Source organism: Malurus melanocephalus, unplaced genomic scaffold (genome assembly GCF_030028575.1).
Source record: "Malurus melanocephalus ecotype Western Australia unplaced genomic scaffold, MMel_1.1 scaffold_16, whole genome shotgun sequence".
Taxonomy (NCBI): Eukaryota; Metazoa; Chordata; class Aves; order Passeriformes; family Maluridae; genus Malurus; species Malurus melanocephalus.
In genome coordinates, this window is record NW_026623248.1 from 2,925,044 (window position 1) to 2,941,468 (window position 16,425).

The 16,425-nt window shown below is 34.1% G+C and overlaps 1 protein-coding gene across 1 annotated transcript in view; it reads left to right on the top strand.

Annotated features, from left to right (window-relative positions):
* Window positions 1-16,425, top strand: part of CFAP54 (cilia and flagella associated protein 54) — a 103,826-nt gene that overhangs the window by 52,049 nt on the left and 35,352 nt on the right. The window contains exons 34-48 of the mRNA XM_057385805.1: window positions 205-423; window positions 853-989; window positions 2,472-2,596; window positions 3,263-3,490; window positions 3,699-3,922; window positions 4,017-4,152; window positions 5,766-5,880; window positions 6,433-6,585; window positions 7,107-7,304; window positions 8,185-8,272; window positions 8,691-8,897; window positions 10,455-10,521; window positions 12,314-12,496; window positions 14,954-15,040; window positions 15,892-16,014. Coding sequence (XP_057241788.1) covers window positions 205-423; window positions 853-989; window positions 2,472-2,596; window positions 3,263-3,490; window positions 3,699-3,922; window positions 4,017-4,152; window positions 5,766-5,880; window positions 6,433-6,585; window positions 7,107-7,304; window positions 8,185-8,272; window positions 8,691-8,897; window positions 10,455-10,521; window positions 12,314-12,496; window positions 14,954-15,040; window positions 15,892-16,014 — 2,290 coding nt within the window. The remainder of the gene's footprint in view (window positions 1-204; window positions 424-852; window positions 990-2,471; window positions 2,597-3,262; window positions 3,491-3,698; window positions 3,923-4,016; window positions 4,153-5,765; window positions 5,881-6,432; window positions 6,586-7,106; window positions 7,305-8,184; window positions 8,273-8,690; window positions 8,898-10,454; window positions 10,522-12,313; window positions 12,497-14,953; window positions 15,041-15,891; window positions 16,015-16,425) is intronic.

Genomic DNA, 16,425 nt, shown 5'->3' on the forward strand with positions numbered 1-16,425 from the left:
ATGCACTTAAAGAGGGAAAGCACAGTGGCTTTTCTTGACTAAAGCAAAAGTCTGTTAGGAATATGGCATATGCTTTTCATCTTATCCATACAAGCTGGTGGATATGCAATGGSATACTTCTGTGTATCTTTACTGAGACTTTATTTTCTAGAGGTTCAAGAAAACAGAGTTTCATTTTTTCCTAATTCATATGTTTTGGTTTAGGAAAGTCAAGGAGAAGTTGAAAAAATTAGCTAATCAAACCTTAGTAAAACTGCTGAGTAAATAYGTAACCCGAAGTAAGTTTTGTCACATGTGTCTTGAAGAGATGCCCTGGAGGTCTCAGATGAATATCTATCTGGCAGCAGCACACTACCACTTATTTAAAAAGAACCTGAAAGAGCAATATAATATTGGAATTAATGGGTCACAGCATCTGGACAGGTATATCTTACTGCACTCTCAGTGATTGCTACTAATAAAGATTATTGTGTTATTGCTGTTAATGCAGACCGATCTGAATTGCAATATATCTGTCAGTCTGTCAGTTGAACAATTCAGCTTTAAAATGCCAATTTATTGTTACTATGTAACAAGTTTTGCTTTTCATCATGTGGATATCAAGCACAGTTTTAGTTGCTCACTTGATTGGTGAAATGAAAGCTTTGAAATATAMTATACTATGTTATTTTTTGGTTGCTTATAACCTTTGGCTATCATTCATTACTTCTGATTGCTAAAGCTGYTGGAAAGTAATCACTTCTGAGAAACTGAATGTTGTGTGTGTAGATCAAAATTATATTTTGTATCTTATGTATTGAACAAGTATCTGGRTTTTTTTCTGTGTTYTCTTCTCTTTCTCCCATTCTGCAGKTATAATATTTTGGATCCTGAGATATTCTCATTAAACAATTCTGGCACTGTAGTGGCGAGAGAATCTGTAGAGGATGACATAAGAAAACCACCTCCTCTTCTCCTTGAAAAGGCAGAAATGACTGAAAACCAAGCCTGTAAGAACTTTGGTGCACAACTGAAATCAGTTTCARCCTAACTTTTTCTTTCTCTTGATTTCTGTCTATCTTTACATCCCTCATTGGTTCTCCACATCATCTTTGGAAAAATAGTCAGTCATACCAAGTTAACAGAAGACATTTCTAGATTTCTATTTTTTTGGCATGCATAATATATCAGAAGTTATACTAAATGATAGAGCATATCTAATAATTATGAGCATTGTTTAAGCTATTAATAAGTATGTTACATTTTATCAATTAGTTATTCTTTATACTATACTTTAGTAACAAGTTTGTAAGTTTAAAAAAATTAATTATGCTGCCTTTAAGTTTGCAGATACCGCACTGCCTAGACATATTAAATTTATAATATTGCAAATTATTCTGAAAGCATTGATTATTTCTTTCAATTTCTGAGGTTTGTAACTGGTTGCTAATTTCCTGGCAGRTCAAAAATTTCCTAGGTCATTCTGTAAGTAGTTTTTAAAGTTATAGAATAGAGTTTTCATTATCCTTCAGATTTTAAATAGAATTTAATTTTCCTTCTCTATTGCTTTCTCCCGAGTGTTTCCCTGTGTCAGAAGCTACCTCAGGACCAAATTATTTTCTATGACTTTTGCTTAATTTCTCTTTCACATTTTACTTTATTATTGTAGCTGTTTTCAGTAACATCCCATGAAGTTTCAGCAGAAGCCAAAAGGCTCCTGTCTGTGGGTATTTGGAAATTCAAGACCTGTATGCTCTCAGTAACATCTGAGGAAATCAAAGTCAACACAAAGTAGTCTGCTTAGGCACCAGAAGTTCAAGAAGTAGTCACAGGCCTGGCTTTTTCAGTAGCGCTTCAGGGACATGTTCTCGCCACAGCTGTAAAGATCAAAATTCTCCTTTCTTTCCATGTAGGACTTCCTTAGATAAAAGCAACTATCCTTTTTGCCTTTTCCAAGAAGGTGTGAAAAGAGCTAGTGCTTGAATTCACTGGTTCTGTTTGCAACAGCTTATTTTTACTTAATACTTTTGCCTTGATGCTTACCAGTCACTGAGAACCAAGTCACTGAAAGTGGCTAAAACCTGAGAAGAGTCCTGTTTACTGTCTCCTAGCCTTTGCAACAATTCTGATTAAAAGAATTACATAAAATGTGTAGCTTGTCATAGAGTTCAAATATTATATAGTTTGGAATTAGCTTCTGCCTGAAACCTGTAGTTCAGATATCGCTGTGGATTGTGTTTTCTTTGAGTTTGAAAACTATTTGGTACTCATTATTATTTTGCTCAAATTTGTTTTCATCCCTAGGATTCTCCCAAATCCTGAGTGAAAGCATCTTATATTTTAAATATCATAACCTTACAAACATAACCTTAACATTGGCATTTCCTAACATTTAAGTATTTAGCTGCCTCAGGAAATCCTAGCAGACTGATCTTTTYCTTTTGTTTTGAGAACTTCAACTCACTTTTAATGAGTGAACTTGTTGTCTTCAGTTACAGATAAATCTCCTAAGAACAAGATGAAAAGAAGTCAATCTCCTGGACACGACCAGACTGCATCAAATTCAGTTTTATTGAAGCATTTTACAAGCATCTTCGTGAATTTAAAAAGAGCAGTGGTAAGATGTGGTTTGTTGCTTATTAAACAAATGAATTTTTATTATTCTTACTGAGCTTTTGTTTAATTGTCTTTTCTACATGAAAAGACCTCACACTTCAGAAAGTTCTAAAAAATTCACTGGATAAAAGCAATTTTTGCTCATCTTCTGAAAAATGTCCAAGTACAATGTATGAAATGTCAGATATRTCACCTATAATAACATATATCTATGTATTGTACGTTTCTATCAAACATACAGTAATTTATATAATTGTTCTGTTTATAATTTCATCTTTGTAACTTTCCTTCTCATTTTTGTTAATTTTTTTCTGAAAATACATGCAGATTTACCTTTTCCTTTACAGGTCTTAAGTGAATGTTACATTAGAAACCGGTGAACTGGTTACTGAAAGGAAATGCAGACTAACTTCTCTTTCCATCAACCCTTCTAAACCCACAGATATAAGTGGTGTGAATTAATTTTTATTTCTTATTCTCACACCAAAACCAACAATGAAGTTCTATTCAAAATTAGTRCTTCTATGAAAATTTAAAAATTAAGCTTCTATAATGCCTAGACTGTAATTCTGAAAGGTTACTTACTGCCTAAATTTTGCAATAAAAGAATGAAGCTTTTAATTTCTGCATTTCCAAGGTGTAATTGTATTTTGAATGGCATACACAGGTCCTTGCTTACCGTGGTGGCCACTGGACATTGCTTCAAAATGCMTGTCGAGAACTTTGGAACTATACTCAAGAATTCCAATTGATTGCTAACCGTTCACATTCCCATATGCGTGGATTTCCCATCACCTGGAATTTTCTTAGGAACACCATCTGGTTGCCATTTTATTTTKCATCAGACATGATTATTGATATGATAATCGACCTACAAGCAAGCAGTTCTCTTAAGGTAAAAATTACTTTTATTGAGACAACTCTTTATTATCRCATCTTCACTAGAGAGATAGTTTTCTCTTTCTTGCTTTATATTCTGATAACTCCTGGTTACTCTCTGCAACAAGTTTTTTAGATGATTACCATACTTCCTAATCTTTGAAATTGATTTGTCCTAAAAGTCCATTTGAAAATAACAGGTATAATATGTTTCTTCCCTGTAGATTGTGAATCCCGAAGGAGACTTTTGCATTCCCAGTTGTTTAGGAGGTATTGTSGATGAAAATGGTGGTTCAAATCTTMATCCCCAGCCTCCCCTGGATGATGTGAATGTGGTTGACATGAAATGGATATGTAGTCTGATCCTTAAAACAATAGAATTGTTGTATCAAATGAAGAAGTGGGAAGCACTGGTACACATAGCTGTACAATTTAACATATTCACACAGTAAGTTATACCAACTCTAATGAAAATGAAAAAAAATAACATGATGGACCATTATATTGCTTGATTACTACACTTGGGCTTTTTTTTTTTCCAGTGAGAGGTACACAGAACAAGTGAGTCCATTGCTGATCTATTCTCAGAGGCAGCTGCTGGAAAGGATTGAGCAATTCGGTGGCCCAGACAGAGAAGAATCTAATCTCGCAAAATATCTGTCTGATGATGCACATAAGGTGAAACAGATTTCTTTTGGGGTCACTAGCTCTTAATGTGAACTTTCAGAAGCACTTTCACTGATTAGATTAGTATGTTTTTTCACAGTGTTCCCAAATAGTCAATTATAATAAATTAATGAACGTAATGATTGAAGTGCATGAAAAGGTTTGTATGACATGATTCCAAGAGCAGCAGATGATGCAGGGGATATTTCTTCCACGCACAACCTACCCATTTCTTCCATGCACAACATACCCATTCCACATTATAAGCCTAAATCTAATTTTATGTTATTTCTTGATGCCACTCTTTTAACCTTAAAGCATTTATTTGTATGTTGTGCATCCTTTTGATTMGTTAAAATTARATAAAAAGATTKCTTTATTTCTGCRTTGGAGCACTGCTCCTAAAGAACAAAGWTAATAAAATTGAGTTAACTCAAACACTGACAATGACAATAAAAAACTTTAAAAAAATTTATCACCAACAAAAAAAAGCCCCTAAGCAGCTCAGGAAGTTCCTCTCATTTGAAGCCAAGACTCTCTAGAGATTTACTTAACAGTGGCCCTTGGAAATTTTTCATTGAGTTAGCTRTTAGAAATTAGGATTTTCCATTTTTTTTTTAATCTAAGATTTATTGCTAGAAAGTTTTGCTAAAGTCAGTCTCACTATGGATATTTTTTGGATGTTTCTATTACTTGTATAAAGAGAGGACTTGAAGGAGAGGAGGCAGTGGGATCTGGAGTACCAAACAGGTTTGTTCTTAGCATGAACATGAACATAGGAAGCCACTTTCTTGCCTAGAGACAGCACTCAGGTGCCCAGGGCTTGCAGGGACTCTGAAGGCACTCCTGGCTGGGCAGGGCAGCTGAGGTGCTCTTCTTGTCTCTCTGTAAGGTTGTTTCCTGCTGACTCTCTCAGGCCCAGACATTCAGAACACTGAAAACTGAGCTGGGGAAAAGTAATCATAGTTTTGACAGACAGTTTACAGATTAAAGACTAATGTTAGTTAATTGTTATAAGGATTTCAGGTAAGAAATTTGGAGTTTATGTCTGCATTTCCTAAATCRATGCCATTCAGATAGCCTAGAACTATCTCTGTTGGTCCTTCTGCTTCTGATGTGATGTAAGTATATCAGCAAAGTAAAAAGTCTGTTCTGCATTAGTCCTTTGTAGGAGTCTGGAAGTTCGCTTCTCTGTCAGAGTTAGGCTGCTGCTGTTCCTTACTCAGAGCTATTTTGTATCTCCCCATGCAGCATTCCATTGTATTTCCCAGGCAGCAAGCCCTTCAGTCACACTTTCAGTGTCAGGTTCTGTGCAAACATGCATTCAGCTGGAGAAGGAAAGGTGGAATATTTGCGGAACATCAAGGAGTTGCTGATGATTATGGCAAATACCAAATAAGAGACAAGTTTAGTTCAGTAACTTCGAAACACCTACATCCARCATTTAGGTGTGAATGTTTCAGCGCTTACTGACAAGAGTGCTAGTTATGGGCCACTGATGTCTTTGTTAATTATTCCTCTTTTAATTTTATTTATTAAGTTTATAGATACTTAACTATAAGAACCAAACATTGATTTTTTTTTTAATATTATTCAATTATCATGAAACAAAACTTGCTTTTTAGATGAGTTGCAGAAACTACATAGGGTACAAATTACAGCTGCCCATTGCCCATTCTGCCAGTGAAGATACTTTTCCTGGATGGTTTTCCAATCCTGAAACAAATAATGATTCTACAGGTCAGAGTACATTTCGKTATTGTGTGTTCTCTTTTGTCCCAAAGTCTTTTTTTGTTTCGTACTGGATTTTAAAAAAACTGCTTCCCCTCCTTATCATAGTTCATCCAGTTCTTCTACAATGTTTCTTTTACTATAAACTGAACTTTGTCTTCAAATTGTTGTTCTTGATATTTTGGACGGGTTGTAATATTGTCAAGATCTTTCACAATATATTCAGACTGTGACTGAAAGCAGAGAAAAGCAGGTGCCACATGACCTGCAGCCTGTGAGGAAACTTGRTGGTCTTGGTTCAGTTTTCTGTCAGTACTGCTGGATATACAGCAATATTCTTAGTATTTAGTGTAAATCAGTGCTCTTATTAATAGAATTAATGTTTCTGGTGGATAATAATTTGCTTTAGTTCATAAACCAGCAGGAAACAAAGGGGGAAGTTTTAATATAATTCAGTTTTGAAGTTTTGAAATTGTTCAAATTTGTTTTACAGGCTGCTTTACTAAAATTATTTATTTATATATTACAAAYTTTTTCTCCATAATTATGAATTCCTTTTAGATCAGAATCAAGCAAAAGCCTTAGTTGGTGTGCCTTTTGATGTGAATGATGCACTGAAATGTTTCAGAGAAACTCTAGAAAAATCTAAATATCACAGCAGAGCACTGAGACACAGCAGAAAATTACTGTCATTATTTCTTGCACACACACAAGGTGAGTGATTCATTGAAGTGTTTCTCAGTAAATTGTATATGTGGTTAAAATAGTGAAGAGTGAAGAGTGAAAGGAACAGATTTTTCTAAATTCAAGKTTTAGTTATTGACAATTAGAAAAATAAACAATATGAAGTTTAATTTGAAGTTCTATAAGCATGAGCTCTAAGCTTTATTTTTTGTGATTTGTCTAATAATTGGGTGATAAATTTCTTTTCATGCAGCTGTGTCACCTGTCCATCTGCAGCTGTAGCTCTGTCAGAGGACTGACTGGCAGATCTTCYCAAGTTTATTTTCACTAACAGAGCACATATCCTTTGGTTACACTGACCAATGAATTATGTCCAATGAGTTTACTTAGGAGACACACAGAATTATAATATAGGAAACCAAATGGAAATAGGGTGCACAGGAATTGTATGTTTGTTTGATTAACGTGGTGTTGACACATTTGTGGTGCTAGAAATAGTATAATATTTTTCCAAACTGACCATATTGTATCATAACACTTTTCTGCTCCAGAAAAGGCTGGAAGAGTAATCAGCAGTCAGAGGTCTTCAAACAGAAGGCTGAAATTTAACATGGGAGGTGAACTGATATTTCTACCAACACCGTCTGACCTTTCTCAAGAAAAATATAATTTGTCCAGTATGGTTGAGAGTAGACCAATATCAAAGTCACAGCTTTCAGTAATTATCTCTTCCTATGAACAAACAATAGGTAATTTTTTTCCATAAAGTTCTGCTTACAGCTAAGAASTAATAACATGCTGCCTTTCTGTGTTTATATATGTTTATTCCACTGTTATTTTCCTCTGTCAGACAGCTGTAACTGTCTGAAAGCTGGTTTCCAGGAATATAAACCTTCTTCCTCTTGTTTGAGGAAATCTGCATTAGATCCTAAACTGGCCACTGGTTGGCTCATAATCGCTACAGTTATCTCCTTTTATGAAAAAGCATTGCTTTAGTGGTGTTATGCTGATTAATCCCCAATGCAGACTTTGATGTAATATTTAGCAGATTAATTTTAATTCCATGACAATTTTTTTTCTAGAAAACAGACTTTTCAGATTCTGTGCATTTGAATATGAGACCTACTCACTTGGCTTCCATCTTACATTTCAATATGGCTTTACTCATACACTYAGAGCTCCTCATTACTGCCTATTTTTGTTGTACGGACAAACAAGTCAAGTGTAGTAGGTCAACAGATGCTCTGAGTAGTTTTATTTGCAGCAAGGGTTCCAAAAATGAGCTACTGTGCTGTATGTAGGCAGAGTTGTTCAGCAGGGCCAATGACCAGCTTTCCAATTTATCTTCTGAACAGGAAGAAATTTGAGAGGTCTGAAAGAACAAAAATACAGAAGATTAGGTAAACAAGTCCACATACAAAAGTAATAACTTTTGTTTTCAAAGTTAGTAGAAATAAGAAATAAGTACATTTGAAGGTAGAATATATGAGATAAGTAAATTTAAAAAAAAACCCATTCATGCATTGAATTACGTAAATTCATGTCTACTCATGCAAAATTTGTTCAAGGTTCAGTAACTGGTTTAATGATATGACAATTTTTTTTCAATTGATTAAAAATAAATAATAGGAATCCTTGAAAAGAGCAACCAGAGAGACCTCAAGGTACAGGCTCTGCATGAACTTGGAAATATTCACTTCTATGCTGGAAACAAAAGGTATTAAAAAAACAGCACTGTTTCATTTTTTTAAATTGGCAGTTCTATACACCTCAACTGTCTTGTAAGTTCTTGTGCTGTCCTCTACTCCATATAACTTCTGTATCTAACTCTTAGTTATATTTTAAGAGAGCTTATTTTTCTTAGCTACCTAATTTCTGTTAAGCAAATTAGTTATCCACACCTGTGTTTTAAAGAAGTAATGTCTATTGCTTGATAATATAATTTGAGTCTCAATAAGTCTCTTGACCAGGAATGGGTTGTTGGTTTGTTTTTTTTTTCTTGTTGTAGAAACTGTATTTTAGTTTTTGACCCAATCAGAATTAATTATATCTCAGGCAATAATTGAAAAATGGAGCGGGTCTTATCTTCCACTTTGTAAAATGTCAGCAATTTGATGGTATTTTTTATGTTACAGAGCTGCTTTTAAATGTTGGTGTCAAGCCCTTGATGAAACACTCAACATTGCTGATGCCCTTAACACCTGGCAAGAGTTAGGTTTTCCAAAAGATGCTACAGACTGCTTTGCAGTTGGAAGCTCAACTGATATGAGTCAGAAATTTCTTTCTCAGGCTGGAGTTTGKGGATGTTTACATGCAGCAGTCTTAGTGGCTAAGATAGCTCAGTAAGTACCTTATCCACATATGTATTTCTATCATATTTTAAACAAATTGATCATCCAAGACATGAGGCAACTTGAAATTAATTAAAAACCAAGAATGATTTGGTATAAAAAGGACTCATCAAAAGCAGGGGAATGGGGAATTTTTCCTTTCAGGAAGAAATTTGCGCTTTTGGAGAATATTTTTTCCCTTTTCTTGAGTGGTTGTCTTTGATCATAATTGCTGCTGTACATTATATGGAGAGATCATTAAAGGAAAAGAAAATGATAAAAAGTCGTAAGTGCAAGGATTTTATAGTCATATTGATTTTCAATCAAAATATCACATCTCCCAAATCATTGAACATATTAAATATTAACGTATCTTGAGGGCATATTTACTGCCTAAATTGCTAGTTTCCTGGTGAATTAGAACTAAATGAAATTTGAATTACTGTATAAAAGTCTACCATCAATAAATATTTCCATCCAGTATTCCTTGACTGCTGGTAAAACACTATGAATGGAATTATGAGCTGTTCCTCAACATATTGTACAAAATATAAACWTAGAAATAACCAAGACAGCCTTAAATGACTTTAGAAACACCATAAYCATGAAAGGGCAGAGCTTCATCCAAGTAAATTGCCTTACCTGTGGAGCAGGTCATATTAATAGCATTGTAAAATATCTATAAGCCAAAGTAGCTTTGCAAGTGTTAGCATGGGTATTTCAGGATGAAATGGCATTGTCACACTTAGAATTAACACACAAAAGGAAAAAGAGTGAGTTTAACTTGATCATAAATGACAGCTGTTCTAATTGTGAGCCGTGGTTCAATCTCGGGTCCAATTAGATGAGACCAGWTCTCCAGCTGCTTTTACAGAAGTTTGTGGCACCAATTCACTGCACTGGATACTAGCCCTTTGTTTCTAAAATGTCTGTTTAAAATCTTGGCAGCATTTGGAGGGAGCTGTCATCCTGTCTTCTCCTTCAGGTGGTTCTTCTGTGTTTAGACCTGACTTGGACTCTTAAACATCTTTCTCTAGAGTTGTTCTTTCTGCAGCAACTTAGTCACAGGCTGTAAAATGCAGATTCTAATTTTGAATTAAGGATTTCTAGTACTGTAGATCAGAGAACTACCCTTCTACCAGGATGATTACTTCTGATGAGGACTGTGTGGGAATCATGAAATTAACTACATACTTACCATGTGAAAATCCATGTGCTAGTTAACCTAGGCTTCCTTTATGGAAAGAAATCACTTCAAGGTGTGAGTTGCTTATTCTGCTTTATCTTTTTTGTTTTGTATGAGATTGATTTTGCACTTAGGTCACCCGTGTCTTTTCTTTACCTTTGAAGTTAACCTAGACACATCCCTTTRTCTCGGTGTGTCTTTGGTCAAATGCTTCTTTGCAATGGCTGAGCACCTATTCAAAGAACAGGCAGTTGTTTTCCAGTAGGGGAAACATCCAGATTGTGTTAATGTTATTATTATTATATTAGACTAAAAACCTAAAAAATTTCAATAATCTATATTGATGGGAACATTCATATTTCTTATTATTTGTTGTACTTTAGGTATATAACAACATCACAGATAAAATTAAGAACAAAATACTGCTATTTTTCTGCTATACTTTTTAAGGTAAGAATGCAATTTCAGTTCAAATTCATGAAGTTAACAAATTGCTTCTAAAATGACCCTCTGTTAAAATAATTCTCTTTTCATTTTAGTTGTAAACAAAAAATGGAGATCAAAGGTAGTTTACAATTTATGCATATTAGATACAATGTTTTTATTCTTTGGTTTTTTTTAACATTATTCATGTATTATAGCCTAAAAATTATCACTTCAATAAGAGGGTAGAGTGTCTCAGAGAAAAAATACTGAAAAGAGAAGATGACTAAAACATTTGACAGTCAAATATATTTTTCTTCTCTTGAAGTATTCTTCTCAGGAAGAGCTGGATGGCATCAACAACAGCAGATCTGTAGAGTCTTCACAGATTGCCCTTAATTTTTAACTAAGAGGACAGACTCTTTAGAAAAAAATAAACTTTTGAATATTTTTTAACACTTAAAAATATTAATTTACAATACTAAAATCTCAGCTTTATAAGAAGTTTGCTCTAAAAATAGAGGATAAGAAAAAGATCCAGTTTCACTTACAAAGAAAATGAGATAATTAGAATTAAGTTTGCAAATTTTCAGAAAAAAGACCTTTAGAGAAAAAAAAATCAGTTTACTTTTAAATGGAAGTTAAGATGCCAGTAGCAAAAGTAGTGTAGGAAAAAGAACTGCAAGTATTCTGCCCRTTATACTCTAGTGGGATCAATGATTACTTATCCCAGTGCAGCTTCAGGATGTTATCTGGCTTCTTCCAAAACCAAGCAATGACACTGTCTAATATCTTGCATCATGATTGTGACTGAGACCTGTCCTAGACCACATGGAAAAACTTACTAAATTCACCAAAGGGAGAAACAGTTGAATAAACAAARGTAAAGGAGAATTTTAACTTGCTTCTAGCACTGTGATTGCTGAACAATTACAAAGCTGAACAATGGTGATTCCTTCTTTCAMCAGAGATAGTCGTAAGCATTTGTTCCAGCTGTATAATGGTAGAAATAATTGTGATTTGACTGAAGTGGGTCTGATATTAATTGGGATAGAAAGAGCTTGCAGGGTGATTGTCTTGAAAAATATAATCARTTACTGTCACAGTACTGCAAGAAGTTCAAACCCACAATTTGTTCCTTGAATAGAAAAGCTTTTATAACCTTGTTTAAATTCCACCTCTGGTGTAAGCTTTAGGCTTGTTAATATCTCAAATCTGAGTGTGAATGTAAATTTCTCTAGCATATCATTGCTAATTATACCAAGATAAATACAATTGGGAAGGAATATACATCATCAGATACAATGTTAACATTCTTCCCTTTTTGAGAGAGAACATTTAAATTATTTCCTTAAATTTCATAGTAGTTTTTAGTTATATGATTTGAGCTATGCTAGCTGACCTAGTTAAAGGTGAAGCTAGAATGAAACAAGCTTTTAACTGGCTTTAAAGTCAGCAACTCTCCCAGAAACGATTAAATTCCATATTAGATTTTAGTTACATTATTTTAGCTGCACTAGCTGATAAGCTGCACTACCTGACCTAGTTAAAGGTGGAACTGGTTTTAACTGGCCTTAAAGTCCCAGAAATGATGGGARAGATACTGTCCTTAAACTATTTACAGCTTATTTTTTCTCCATCAATTTCACATGTAAAGCATTTTCTCTAAAAATGTTTTGCAATATTTTGGCTRGAAATGGCTGAATATTTAAGGCATTGACGAAGTTTCATTTAGGAAGTCATTTATGAGTCAGAGTTTATAGTTTCTCACTAACACCTGTACATCTTTTCACAAATAATTCATTGTTATTACTTTCAGACCCTGTTTAGATCATCTCTTCCACATCCGACATCTGACTATGATTTTGTACAATATGAAATAAATTTTCTCATTCCTGGTATTGACCTGTTCTCTGATCGCTACAGAGCTGATATCTCTACTGTAGTTGCAAGTCTGTATTTCATTATGTTTGAACTACATTGTGCAAAACAAAATTTAATAGTAAGTTGATTTTTATACTCTGGAAATTACTTTTAAGTCTTACTTTCTGTGTGGGTGTACTTATGAGATATCCCAGAACCTCTAGCAAAACACCCCTATGGCAAGGTTCTGTGGCACTTGGAGCAAGATATAGCTTGCTGCATACAAGTTTTAGAAAACACTGGAAAATGACCACACATGGTTCATTTAGCTTAGGCATTTTAGAGGAAATTTTCTATTATATTGAAAATTGAAACTACACTGTGCTGAGAATTACCTTAAATGCAGTATATCCAGAATGCTTTTAATACTTTTAATTTCAGCAAATAAAAGTCCCTTCTGTCTTTCTCCTTCTCATGTTCTCTTATTTGCCTGTATGAAGTGTTTTTGCAAATTCCCTCAAATGTTGTTCATGTTCTTTTTTCCTCTATTTAATGTCTGACCATTTMTACTTTAATCCAACTTCCTTGGAAGGTGCAGTGTCATACATTAGAATAAATAGATTGAATTGATTGCTAGTACTGAAAAAGATGCAATGCTTTCTCTTTTCTAGTTTGGTCCTGCATGCACTAACAGAATTTCCTGTGAGGTGATTATTGTATACCTCTGTAAATCAGAAATGTAGAAATCTAAGCATAAGAGAAAAATCTCCATCAGAAACAGTTTTTTCTGCTTTAATGAGTTCAATTGACTTATGGCAACGTCCTGCAAGTGACAGAGCCGGTGCCAGGGAGGGGAAAAGGTCCCATGGCTGGCAGCAGAGGAGTAAGAAAAATTAGAAGGTAGAGATTGAAGAGGGGCTAGACAGGAGGAGGTAGAAYGATGTTGCACCTTTTTTGTCAGCGAGCCATTTGTTGGATTGATCTCTTCTGCAGCTTCAGGCTAACTCCCATTTTTGCCTCTCCTATCCTGCTTTACCTTTGTTATTTAGCTGTGTCAGTCCTTGCTATGGGAGATCCAGTGAAATCAAGGAGCAGACAATTACCTGGAGGCAGGAGCACTTAATTTGACTGCTTGTTTCACATAGCCATGCACAATTTGGATTCTAGCTGCACTTTTGCCAGCAGAATATAGATCCAGGTCATGGATCATGGTCAAAGCAATTGCAGTTTTAGCAGGATGAGAGCTTCATTTCCACTGAATGCTTACTGTGTGGGAATGTTTTGGATGGTGGGCACTAAGTTGATTTGACACTTAAATCAAAATACATCAAGACTCAAGTTTTATTAAAAATAAAACTTTAAAGACTAATTTTGTTGAGCTACTTCAAATATCRGTAGGAAACTATATGGGTACAATTAAAACATTTGCCTCAAGCATTTGTAATCAAAATTCAGAAGTATTAAACTACATTATGAAAACTTAAAGTGAATTTGACAAAAATCTAACAATGCTGTTAGCATTTTCTAAGCTTGGGGACATTTTAAAGTGAAGAAAAATGTAAAAGCTGAACAATAATTAAATTTTGGAAGATCTTTCATTTTCAATAAACACATAAATCCGTTAGGAAAGAATCAGCTTTTTCTGCAATATTGTATAACAATAGATCATGGAATCTTAGAATTTTTAGGGTTGGAAGGGACATTTAAAGATCATCTAGTCCCAGCCTCCCACACCAAGGGCAGGGACACCTCCTTCTAGACCACTTTGCTCAACACCCCATCCAACCAGGCCTTGAACACTTGCACAGTTGGGGCATCAACATAATCCCTGGGTCACCTGCTCCAGTGTCTCACCACCCTCACAGTAAAGAACTTCTTCCCAATATCAAGCCTAAATTTCCCCTCTTTCAATTTGTACTATTACTCCTTATCCTATCATTTACAGTTCATAATGAAGAGTCCCTCTCCTGCTTTGCTGTATACCCCTTCAAATTCTGGAAGGATATCCAGGGCCTCTATACTTTAATACAGCTCAGTTTTAAAATGTTTTTTTTTTTGTTAGCTGTCCCTACAAAAAATTCAATTTTAAATGAATGCAAATAAATTTGTCACTAGGTCTCATCACTCTCCACTTTACTTTGCAATTGGTATCATTTCACTTGGACAGTTGCAGGACTTCATTGTSTTTATTATAAAAAGCTTACAGAACTCTATTCTTCTGTTCATTATATTGAAAAAAATATGGCATCAAAATACAGACACTTTTAGGAACTCCTTGTATCGACCTATTTCCAGTAGGTCTAGTCACAAATTATTTGGTGAAACACCACCTTGAACACAAAGAATAATTTGGACAATCTTCACTTCCTACATTGTAAATCACATATAAGATAGCATCAGAGGTTAGCTTTAGCCAGCTGAAGAACTTTTTAACAGATTTATCTTTCAGAGAGCATAAAACAAGTAGGGATGGTATGTGAGGGTCAAAGCAGCAATCCTGTATTATCTATGTATTTTGAATGTAATTGCAATGCATATTTCCATAATTGTACCCTGTATGATGTTTATGGCTATATGACCTACTATTTTTCTACAGATTTTGCCACTCTTTACTTTATACCAATATATTGTATCTGAGATTTGTAAGGACCCAATTAAATGTATTGAAGGAAGAATTTTAAAGGTAATAAAATAAACTTTCTCTTTCTCACAATACATTTTACTTAAAATAAACTTTTCATTTCTTTGTTAAATGTAGTAAATTTAATGTTCATATATTGCTTCTATGAGAAGTAATGCTTCAAAGTTCAGTGCTGCTTAGTGTTTCTTACCTAAACASATTATAGAGTTATTTTCTAAATGAAATTATTACTTTTATTCTCAATTTTAGTAGCATGCAGTTATTTATACAGTTTTACTATTAATTTCCTGCATAGGCTGTTAAGTGCTTCCATAAATTCTTTCTACTCTCTATTTAATGAAGAGATTCTCTTTCTTTGGTCCAAACTTTATCTTCTTCCATTTTTCTTTTAAATGTTTTCTCAAGTGCAAAACATGAATRATTTTTTYCCCCCCAAATGTTCACTTTTGGAGTTGTTGTTGTTATTATTATGGCAGAACGAAGTTACATGAAATCTAGGAATAGATTTTTGTCTTTTCACTAATGTTCACTTGTTGGTTTTGGCTGTTTTTCTTTCTGTTTGATTGGGGATTTTTTTTTGATTGTTGTTTTTTTGTTGTTTTTTTTTAAATAATTTAATTATGTGAAGGTTTTGGGTTTTTTTTTAAGAAATCTAGCTGGTATTGAGTCAAATTGTTATTGGTTTTAGATTTGTTTTTAAAAGAGGAAGATCCATCTTTCAAATTATTCACTATAATATGTAAAAGATTTCTTTTCATTGAAGATCATTCTCCATTAGTGTACTATTCCAGAAACCAAATCTATTTGAAACTTACCTTTAAATACATTTTATTTTGATCAAAAAGAATAATTGAAAAACATTAAAATCAAAGGCTATTTTATTTTTTTCATAGATTAAAGTACTTACAGATATAGGATTTTTTACGGAGGCCTTTCATGAACTGTCTTTGCTTATCTGGGGAGAGAAAATTCCATGGAAAATACCAGCAGGATACAGATGTACTGAACAAATACAGGTGAACACCAGAAAATTATAAGATTGAATTCTAACCATCCATTTTCTGCATGAAACCACACATATTCCATATCTGCAAGTTGTTACACATTCCTAAGAAATTCCTAAATTTGTTTCAATAGATGGATCAAATAGTAGGTTTTGAATGACATTAATATCTCTCACTAAATTACAGCAGGAACAAAAATCAGTTTTGAAGCATATGTGCTGTTTTATATACTGACTACTGCAGATAATGCTGTAGAAAAAACAACATACRATTTCATATGCAGACATGAAAAGTATGCATAACGTTCTTGCCCTTTTGTTGGCCAAGTTCCCACTGCTATAGCCAGGAGCAGGGCAGCCCTGTGTGGCACCTGTGTGGGGCTGAGGCTGTGTGGGGACATCAGCCTGCAGTGGGGTCAGGCAT